This window comes from Sycon ciliatum, chromosome 10, assembly GCF_964019385.1.
Source record: "Sycon ciliatum chromosome 10, ocSycCili1.1, whole genome shotgun sequence".
NCBI lineage: Eukaryota > Metazoa > Porifera > Calcarea > Leucosolenida > Sycettidae > Sycon > Sycon ciliatum.
The window spans coordinates 16,586,625-16,598,196 of NC_088652.1; the positions used below are offsets into that span (position 1 = coordinate 16,586,625).

Sequence of the window (11,572 nt, forward strand, 5' to 3'; positions counted from 1 at the left end):
GTGGATGGATGTTGTAGTGGTTGGTGCAATGCGCAGTGCTCTCCCCAGGGCTTCTGCGGTGCACAGGCTCTCGCTTCTCGGTAATGTTCCTGGACTCGCTCCCTGACACACTCCGTCTCTCCCACATACTCCTCTCCACACATTAATTCTTGTGTCCGGATAAGTCATTCGGACAGCGAAAGTCACAGCCGCAGACACACACCCTCACCCACACACAAAGCAGGTAGCGTGATTACAAAGCTATGCATGTGTCGCCGACAAAGTTACGAAGGTAGAACTTGTTCTCATGACGGCACTTGAACACCAGCTCTGACCTCTTGTAGAGGGAGCGGGTCCCAGGCAATCTCTAGCTTTCTGGCCAGACACAGACACAGCCAAGATGTTAGAGTATGGTGCAGCTCCACTAAGTTCTTCACGTAGGCGTACAACATACATGACTTGAGGAGTTCTTCACGTAGGTGTACTGCATGGATGGCTTGATAAGTGCTGACGGTGATTCACATCCAGAAATCAAATCCAGGTCTCCATACTTCAGCTAGCCATGTACTGAAGTACTAGCTGTACAGGTTAATATCTCACAAATTATGCTAAATGTCTCGGCCATCTGTATTGACTCTCTATTGTATAAGCGATACGAACGCTGTCGATGATTTGCATCTACAAACCAAATCGAGATGTCCATCAATGTTCAGGTAGCCATGTACTGAAGTACCAGCTGTATAGGTTCTCACAAATCCTGCTAAATGTCTCCAAGCCAAGTGCCAGCAGTACAGCTACTGAAAAATTGTAAGGTCTGAGAGGAAAGCCATAAAATAAGAATTCTCACAAACTATAATTATTTATTAATTATCTCGGCCATCGCGAGTGATTCTCTACAAAGGCAATGGAAAGCAACAGTCACAAACTCTCATAATACCTCGGCCATCGCGAGTGATTCTCTACAAAGGCAATGGAAAGCAACAGTCACAAAAGTCTTCGAATAGTTTCTCAGTACTGGAGCAGTCAAGGATGTACAGACTGGAGCCTGGAACCGTTTTCGCGGATGATCCCAGTTGCTGCAGTCCGCGAAAACGGTTCCACAGTAGACAGTGGTCGCAGTTGCCTGGAACCGTTTTCGCGGATGGTCCTACACCAGAAAATTAATCCCTGAAACCGTTTTCGCGGCTAGCCCGGCTAGTCATACATCAGAAATTAGTGGGCTGTGGATTCCAGGGGGAAACCGGTGCACCGGTGTATGCGCCTGGAACCATTTTCGCGGAGGAACCGTTTTCGCGTTTACACCGGCTGTGCCAAAGCCTAGAGTACTAGAGTGTTCATTTGCGGCTGTGGCAGGGACTTCCGTCGGCCCAACGATCTAACTTGCCACAGGAAATACTGCAACTCCTGATGCTATCATTGCACGGAGCAATGGGCATCCAAAGGTGTGTATGCGTGTGTCACAAGTGGCTATGTCTAACAGTTACCATCGCTTCCGCTATAGCCTAGTATAGGCGGGTCTGAGGTGTGTGTGTGTTTGCGGGTGTGGTCAGGCCGGCACATGATAACATGAGGAATTAAGAGTGACATGTAAGTTAGTCATGGCAGGGGGAACTGGAACGCAGAGGTCCCAACAGCAGGCAAAGCCCAATTTGCCAGTGAAGCTTCGATATTTTGCCCGGCACTCTTGGTCATCGTCGATATTAGTTTTGCTTTCATTTTTCCAGGCCACTGCATGATTTTGCTCCAATGCGAGGCCAAAAGTGGGTCGTGTGTTGGCAAACATGGGCGAAAATGACTCGCGTGCATCGTATAAGTGTAAAATCTCCCAATTAACCCAATTTCCAGCTAACATACCGATGTTTTGCCAGCAAATTCTCTTGTCAAAATTCTTCGATATTTTGGTTGCAAAAACGGCCTATGTCTAGCAGTCACTTTGCTCAGCTCAGCGAAACGAGTTGTTTGTATGACGAGCAAAGAACAAACATGGAGAGCTTTAGGTTCGCGAGCTAGCAGGACTCTCTCTCTCTCTCTCTCTCTGCCGTGACAAGTAACTTAGTTGGAGGAGACACAGTGAGGCACAGTCTTCCTGACTGCAAGCCTTCAGTGTCCTCCGCCTATCATGCATGGTGGTCGCATGTCACCACACTCGCACACATCCGCGTACACACACACACACACACACACACACACACACACAATAGTACAAACTAAAGCGCTGGTGACCCTAGCTACGCCAGACACGATTACGGAATGTCCTTCGGCTTTGCATCCTTCCTTGCATAGTGGCGGCAAAAGAAAAAAAAGATCAGAAATTCTTTATATTCTGTAGCATGGAAAATGAGCATATAAACAGTAAATCCAACTCGTTGCCCCTATATAAATCACAAAACGAAGATACTTCGAAATCCTGGGCCTAAAAGAAATTTAGAAAACACCAAAAAGTTGACACGACCTTGGGCACATCGCACCGTGGCGTGCGCATCCGCCACACACACACACACACACACACACACACACACACACACACACACACACTACTATAGCATGACTACTATAGAGGTTATGCGAATGACGTCACGAGGAGCGCCAAGGCGGCTGCGAGTGGCAGGGGTGGCAAAATGAAGTCGTTTCTGCTTGAACTATTTTTTACTAGTCTTTGAGAGGAAAAGTAAAATTTGTTGTTGGTTGTCGACATATCGTTCCTCACTTTTATTTTAATTTCCGCTGGTGTCTCGCTTGCTGAAGTTTTTAGCCTTCAACATGCCGAAGAGTTGTGCAGCCGTCGGGTGTAGCAATCGTGCCGATCCTGGAACGGCTGTGAAGTTTTACAAGTTTCCCGTAGCGGACGAGCGGCGCAAACTATGGGTTGCGGCTATGAGACGAGAGAATTGGAAGCCAACTGACAGTAGCAGGATCTGTTCAGACCATTTCGTAGGCGCAGAGAAGAGCAACGATCCACTATCTCCCGCTTACGTTCCGAAACTTTTTGAACATGTCAGGACTCCTGTAAAGCGTAAAGCGGAGAGGGATTTGGTGGCATATGAACGCCGAGCGAAGCGGAAGCTGACGTTCGAGGAGAGCAAGACGCAGACACCAGTGAAAGTGGACGCCTCCGGGAATGACTTCACAGAGGCAATGGCAGATTTGCCTGGTGCCTATGGTGCAGAGGTAGAGTCTGATCCTGTAGCAGTCTCCAGTGTCTCATCGCAGACTGACATGGATATGGAGCACTTGACGCGGCTGGAGGAGACAAACAACTGTTTGGTCCTGGAAAGCAAACGGATGCCACACGCTCCAGGACAAGGTGACACCTTGTCAATCGAGTCGTTTGAGAAAGACAACGCGAAGGTGCTCTTCTACACTGGTTTGCAGTCTTTTGGGACCATGATGGGCATATTTGAACACGTGAGGAAGAGAGTTCCACAGCACCACCGCCACACGCTCTCTCTCTTCCAGCAGTTCTTGATTGTTCTCATGAAGCTTCGGCTGAATTGTCGGGACCAAGACTTGGCGTACAGATTCGGCATTCACCAGTCGACCGTGTGCCGGATTTTCCAGCGCTGGATCCGGGTGATGCATGTGATGCTGGGACCACTTGTCAAATGGCCGGAAAGAGACGAACTACGTAAAACTCTGCCACTTGAATTTCGTAAGCATTTCCCGGGCTGTGCTGTCATTATTGACTGCTTTGAAGTTTTTTGTGAACGACCTTCTGATCTGATGGCAAGAGCTCAAACGTACTCTCACTATAAAAGCCATAACACTGCAAAGTTTTTGATTGGCGTAGCGCCACAAGGTGTCATTACATTTATTTCGCATGCATGGGGCGGGAGAGCCTCAGACAAGTTCATCACAGAGCACTGCGGTCTGCTTAGTCACCTAAATCCGGGTGACCAGGTGCTGGCTGACCGTGGTTTCACTGTTGAAGACAGCGTTGGCATGTTCTGCGCAGAGTTGGTGATGCCCCCATTTACGAAGGGGAAGAAGCAACTCTCCAGGCTGAAATTGGACAGTGCTCGACAAGTGTCACGCGTCCGTATCCATGTGGAGCGAGTGATTGGAATGCTTCGCCAGAAATACACGATCCTCTCTGGCACTTTGCCCATTGCTTTCCTCATGCATGACGATAAAGCTACATCATGTGCATTCATTGACAAGGTTGTCACCGTCTGCTGTGCTCTGTGCAACTGTTGTGAGTCCGTCGTACCTTTCGAGTAAATTACATCATGCCGCTTTGTCAGCTGTAATGATTGCTATATTATTAACCCCTTGTGCTTTTTGGACTGTCTGGATATACCGGCAATTATATTTCTGTTTTACCTATTCTGCAGTTGCATGCGCATGTGTTCACCTCATTGACCTCGCTTGTTTCTAGTTTCTTTTGTCTGGCTAGCCAAGCTTGCTTGGTCATGGCAACACCAACAGACTTACAATAATAGTAATAATAATGGCTTCTATCATCACTCACGACATGCCTGCGTTTCTTGTTGCATCAATATAATGACTCGTGGTCCAAATAGGGACAACACAATATAATATGAATAGCCCTGAAACCCAACTTAGGGTGCTGGGTAGTGTGCGATGTACCATCAGATGTAGTATGCCCAGCGCCAAAGAACAACTCAACTTATGCCAACATCACCCGGAAGAGACGTAAAGAGCGAAGTGTTTGATGTGTAATGATGGAGTTCCTCTGCTCACATGCATAAGCAGTGAGTGGTCTTCACGCATGTCCTGGGACCCACAAATACGAATCAGCATTATGGTCCTTCAGAGATACATGCAAGCAAAGAAATACAAGAAAGGTAACGGAAATCGTTGTGAAAGCCCAGCCACCGATTGTATGCACACACGTGGCAAGTGCAACAGCAAGTACCGTGGAAGGCACAGCAGAACAAGTTGAAAATGCAACTCTAGAAATACCAGAATAGCAGGCTCCATGAATATAATCACTTCTCAAATGCTTGAGACTTGGATTTACAAATGCTACGACAAAAATGACTATGTACATGGAAAGTTGGTTGCACCCCATACTAGAGGTCGAGCTTTCCTGCCGCCTTGACTGGACATTTGACTGACTCACGACTGCCATTTAGAAACTTGACAAACTCACGACTTCCATCCAGACACTTGACTGACTCACAACTGCCATCTAGAGCAGAGAAGAAGTCCCTCGAGCCCTCCTTCCGGCAAACCTGCAAGAAAGCACCACTCCCTGCTCAATACACAGTGTTTCGGGGAATTCACCCCTCATGCAGTTGAGCTTGAGTAGGCTGACGAACATTGTGCTTAGCGACCAACATTCCTATAAACTTGTCGCCGAAGTCGCTACCACTGTAATTGTACATGCATATCATTATTTAGTGGCAGATTTAATCTTGCGACACTCCGGGCAGGTCCAGTTCTTGCGCTTTGGCTTACTCTTCAGCTGCAAACAAGCCATGTGGAACAAACGAATACTGCAATCGTTGTTGGAACATCGCAGTACCTCGCCAGCCTTCACAGACTTGCAGTAGCAAAACTCCGGAGGGCGTTCTTGATCCGCAGTAGATGTTGTACTGGCAGCACCAAGTGGTTCCGAGGCTGATGTAGCCGCTGAAGACGCATCGGCAGGAAGAGTGGAGAACGTCTTAGTGAACCATTTCCCAACAAGCTCTGGGAGAACAGCACACTGGAAGAATTTCTTGGCACCTGCTACCGCTTCACGGATGAAATCTGTGTCTGCACAGATACGCTCCACAAACAGCTGACCTTCATTCCACACAACAAAGTCACAGTACTGCACCTTACACACCAGCATCTGTAGCTGTACTTGGTAGTAGTACATGTGGTCTTGCTTAAGATGGAGTGCTCCGCCGGACTTTACTAGACAGAACTTCCCTGAATCGGCAGCATCATGCAGGCTACTGTCTCGGCACCCGTACGGGCACTTCACTTCCACCACGCCGTTGCCACAGCAGGAGCACTGCACAAGGGAGTCGGGAGTAGCGCCAAGATATGGATAGTCCGGATGAATTACAAAGCCACTGGGCAGTACTTCAACCTTCTGATGTGTTGCACTGGCATGTTCACTATAGTTGTCAATTGCCTTCTGCTCGTGATCACATCCCCATTGTGTGGCTTTGCTACGAAACTTGTGTGCCTCAGGGTAACACACAGAGCGGACTAAGGACGCAGAGGGCTGGCTAATATCCGTGCGAACAGCAGACTTCAACTTTGAAGCTGTGATCCGGCCGGCGCGAAATTCAAACCAGGCCTTGGAATCTGCCTGGTTCCGCGTAGCCTGTTCCACAGCGCGTGCTTCCTCCTCTGAAACACAGACCGCTGGAAATACTGCCTCGCAACGAACGAGCAGGTCCCCAAAACTAGCATCCAGCATGTCTGGTTCGTACAATAAATCCAAAATGGGTGGATATCCCTCGGGCTTGGAAGGTACGTACCTATCGCAGAACCCGGGAACAAGGGAGAGTAATGACGGTTTACCGGCTTGACATAAATTTCCATATAGTTCACCCAGCTCAGCACTGGAGGGTTGCTTAATATCAGCAGGGACCTTCTCCTCCGACCTACGGCGCTTGCTCCCATGCTGTTTAGTGTCGGGTGCAGTGAAGTTTATGTCACGAATCCTGGCATACTCCACCTCCTTCATTGAAGGAGTTGACCATTGGCACGGCAATGAAGTGCTTCCTGTGTTCTGAATCAGCTGCGTTCTAGAATACAGGCTGAACAACAGTGCAGCAACGTGAGAACAAGACTCACCAAGACCAGCCATGCAGGTGCAGTGTGCACAAATCACGCTACCGTCGTTTTGCGCAGCAATCCAGGGTTGCAGATGGGTGCCGGAAACTGACTGGGAATGGCGGACTTTGGCGATGACAAACTTGCTGTCACATGTGTCAGATTCGGACGCTGGAAACGCACGAACATCGCCGACCCAGCCACTGACAAGGTATTTGTAGGCTTCCAAGCTCTTGTAGGCCTTGAGCTGCTCCTTGGTGTAGGGGCTGGGCGCGTTGACCAAGAAATTGTAAATATCGGGATAGTCCACAAGTGGAAATTTATCTTCCTCTAAAAAAATACTTCTGGGCAGGTAAGGATCACTCGAGTCTGGTGTAACGCGCTCGAGCTTTTCACGGTACCGGCATTTGCTGGAGTCATCTAACTCGTCATACACTTTTGAAAACTTGGGAGAAGTCATGGCCACTGATTCAGCGTTCGTACAATAGTCCTTTGTAAAGAACAGAAGAGGAACGTAACAGCGATACAGGAAATTTCCTTCGTGAAATTATTCCAGGCACATGTACTTCTTTTGAACTTTTCATCTCTTTTGCCACCCCTGCGGAGCGCGGCCGCTTTGGCCGCCTACACACCGCCTGCACGTGATCCTTTCGCATAACCTCTATAGCATGACTGCCCATTGGGCAATGTCACCCCCGGAGGGGGCCAGAGTTTGGAGTGCACCGTCATTGGCAGGACTTCTGGTGCCTCGTCAAATCTTGCTGTCGTCGGAAACGTTTCGGGCAATGCATGCAGATCAGCGGCAGTGATTCCCTATCGGCTGCAGCAAGACGTTTTCCACGGTTGCAGTTATGGCGGTTAAAACCAGCCCGGGACTTGAAGCAGCGATTGCAGCGTTGACAATGCTGGAAGCAGCAACTAGCGAGAGACGCCGTCAATGCCGTATCTGCATGTTCAGGGAGTGCAGGCTGGCAGCGATGAACTGCAAGCCCACCCTTACTACGGAACCATCGGCAGCAACTGACGCACTGTGCTGAACCACGCTGTTGGTGGACGGGAAGTTGGCGCTCAGCCAAACACTTGTGCCGTGCCTTGTCTTGAGGACGAGAGAAAGCCCGGTTGCAAGATGAGCAGAGTACGGATTTCTCTACTGCCCGAGGAGGCTGAAAAACCAGAACCTGCTCTCGCCAAGCTGACCGGTCTTGTGCGCAATCAAACCAGTTTGGAATGGACTTCGTGTCAGTAGCCACAACGTCTCTCCACCTACGCCTGGGACCGCAGAAGGGGCGCGCAGCCAACAAACGACCAAACAACAGCTGCAATGGGACACGGTCCTCCGACATCCGAGCCACATGACCAAGCCACTCTAAACGACGATGGCGCATCTTAACAGAGAGTGGCACTGGGTCACCCCAGTGACGACGTAACTGCGCAGACGTGATGCGATCGGATTGCTGCTGACTGCGAGGGATGGCTAATATTGTGCGGATGCAGCGATGATGAAAGGCATCCAAACGTCTACTATCAGCTTTCAAGGGCGTCCAGCACTCACTGCCGTACAGCAAAATGGACAAGACACAGGCCACGTATAGCTTTCGCTTACTGACTAATGACAGCGAGCGATCCGACAAGACTGGAAGAAGAGCTCCAAAGGCTTTGGAAGCCTCAGCTATGCGGCGACTGACGTCAGTAGAGGAGCGGGCATCCGGTGTCACGACGGACCCCAGATAAATGAAGGATGGAACGTGCTCCACAGTATCACCGTTGACGTTCATATCGGCTCTATCAGGCATGTTGACTTGGCTACCTGCCACGAGAAATTTCGTTTTAGCAGCGTTGACGCAGAGGCCAAAGGAAGAGGCAACCGTGCAGAATGTTTCAAGGCACTTCTCAGCACCAGGGCGGTCTTCAGCGAGCAAGACCGCGTCATCTGCGTACTCAATGTCGTTGATGATTGCGGCAGTAGACTGGCGAGCGGGCTTTGAGAAAAGGTTGCCATTGATGCTAAATTGGATGGGGATGCCAGGTGGATGGTCGCTGTCCTGCATCATTTGTGCCCACCGCTCAAGCACAACACCGAAGTACAGATTAAAAAGTACTGGGGCCATCACACAGCCTTGACGGAGGCCATTGTTGACCGCAAACGGCTCGGTAGTGCTGGCACCGACGCGCACAGCTGCCTGCATGCTCTCGTGGAACGATTGGATTAGATTGAGGAGCCCTTCAGGAATGCCTAGCCTCCCCAATGCTAGCCAGAGTGCTTGGCGTGGTACGGAATCATATGCTTTCTTCAGGTCTACGAAGACACAGAACAGCTTCTGACGGTGCTCGTACGATTTCTCGATGAGCTGGCGAATGGAAAAGATGGCATCAGCGCAGCCGCGACCAGGGCGAAAGCCACACTGGGATTCTGGAAGTTCTTGTTCCGCGACAAGTTGGAGACGGTCCTGAATGAGACGGCCACAAACCTTGCCAGCGACATCTAGGAGGGCAATGCCGCGCCAGTTGTTGCAGTTGGTCAAGTCACCCTTTTTGGGAATCGGGACGAGTTGGGCATCCCGCCAATCCTGGGGAACCGTTCCGTTGGTCCATGCAGTGTGAATAACATCAAGCAGAGCCTCAAGCAATGGTGTACCACCAGCTTTAAGCAGTTCAGGTGCAATTCCAGATGAGCCAGGAGCCTTGCAATTAGCCAGCTGGCGTATAGCCATAGTGAGGTCCTCTAGCGAGGGAAGTTGGCCGAGTGACTCATCAACTTCACGCTGCTCAATGTGGTCAAAGATGGTAGCATCGAAGGTGCTGCGAACGTTCAATAGACGGGCAAAATGCTGCAGCCAGCATTTCTCTTGCCCCTCCTGGGAGCTACAGATAACTCCGTCACTGCCACGGATGGATGGGATGGAGATAGGTGATAATCCCGAATAGCACTTCTGTATATCACGGATTGCAGACCATGCGTGCTTGCCACTAAACCGACTTGACTCAACCACATTAGCTTTACGTCCAATCCACTCACTCTTTGCGTTACGCACGGCAGTTCTGCACTTGCCACGAGCCTCGACAAAGCGACGCCTGTCAGCGTCAGAACCAGAGGCGAGCCATTTGCGATGTAAGGCATTGCGGCTATCCAGCATAGGTGCAAGAACATCAGCACACGCTTCAAACCAATCAGGCTGGCGACGACGTGGACGGCCAAGATGCTTCTCAGCGCTGGTGACGATAGCAGATTTGACGGCAGACCATTTGTCCTCAACGCAGCCATCATGATTCCAGGATCGTAACTCTGACGCAACAGACGTCGCATATTGTTCACGAGTTTTACAGGTTGCAGCTCTCTGCGCTTCCGTCATGCAGGAGTGTTTGACAAGTTGTTGCACATCAAACTTGACAGGTCTTTTTGCACGCTTGTGGCAAGCAGATGAGCGGATGCGGTATGTGAGACACACAAGGTTGTGATCTGTACTACACTCAGCTCCCCTGATGACATGGCAATCCATGCAGTTGGACAGGTCTTGTTCCCGGACCATTGCATAGTCGATGCAGTGCCACCGCTTCGAGCGGGGATGTTGCCAGGTACACTTGTGGATGTTACGTTTCATGAACCAGGTGTTGCACACAGTAAGGCTGTTGCACGCTAAAAACTGGAGAAGCTCAGCGCCAGCCTCATTGACAGTGCCAACACCATGTGGGCCACGTGTTCCATACCAGCCATCGTCACAGATTTCAGCTCCAACTCTAGCGTTGAAGTCTCCCAAGATTATCAAGGAGTCCTGGGTGGGTACGGACAGAATAACTTCCTGAAGAGAGTCAAAGAAATCGTTCTTTGCATCGCGACTGGACCGGAAAGTCGGTGCGTAGCACACCACGACGTGGACCCAAATGTCACCGAACTTTAGCTTGCAGCGTGCGACACGCGATGAGACAGCAGACCACTGATTTCCCCCTGCTACGAACGCTTGCTGTGCGCGTCCGCGTAGTACGACTCCAACTCCTTCGCCTCGTTTGAAATCGTCCGTTGGGATGGCGCGACCTGACGTGAGAACAATTGCATCCTCGACACGGAATATATCTTTACCAAACCACTTCGACTCCTGGAATCCAGCCACTTCTATTTCGTACCGACGAAGTTCACTGACAACGATGTTGATTTTCTTGTCTTCCACGACGCGCTTTCCACGAGCAGCAGTTGAAACCGGGCCATCGATGTTCACTAAAGTCCTGACGTTCCACGAAGCAAATTTGACAAGAGCACCAGCTGGGCGCCTCCGACGGGTGCCTCCAAACTCTGGCTGCTTTGAAGCTGAAACTCTACACATCCGAGGGGTAGCTAGCCCACTGCGGATGGAGGACTGCGGACGACGCGACAGTGACAATATCAAATTCAAATAATTGTCCTGTAAGTCACGTCGTTGGATCCGCTGCCCTAAATTCAAAAGGTCTACACTTGACACGCCAGGGGCTCTCCTAGCAAGCTAGGAGAGCCCTGAGTGTACCTACGCTGCTTCGGAGGCTCTAACTAGTCTCAGCAAATAGAAAAATTCCGGAGCTAGAAAAATTCAAACTGTCCCCCAAGAAGACAGTCCACACACACACACACACACACACACACACACACACAGCCAGACCGGTATCGCCGCCATTGTCATAGACCGGACTGCACAGAAAGATCAGGTGATGGCCGACTGCACAGAAAGATCAGGTCACAGCCGACTGCACAGAAAGATTAGGTCACGGCCGACTGCACAGAAAGATCAGGTCACGGCCGACTGCACAGAAAGATCAGGTCACGGCCGACTGCACAGAAAGATCAGGTCACGGCCGACTGGACACAGCAAGTACTAGCACAGTAGGCTAG

General features: G+C 50.3%; 1 protein-coding gene across 1 annotated transcript; it reads left to right on the forward strand.

Moving 5' to 3' along the window:
* The first annotated feature begins 2,739 nt into the window (after positions 1-2,739).
* On the forward strand, positions 2,740-4,197 carry LOC135826703 (uncharacterized). Its single transcript, XM_065339304.1, has one exon. It carries the CDS (start codon positions 2,740-2,742, stop codon positions 4,195-4,197), a length of 1,458 nt encoding a protein of 485 aa, XP_065195376.1.
* Positions 4,198-11,572: the final 7,375 nt, after the last annotated feature.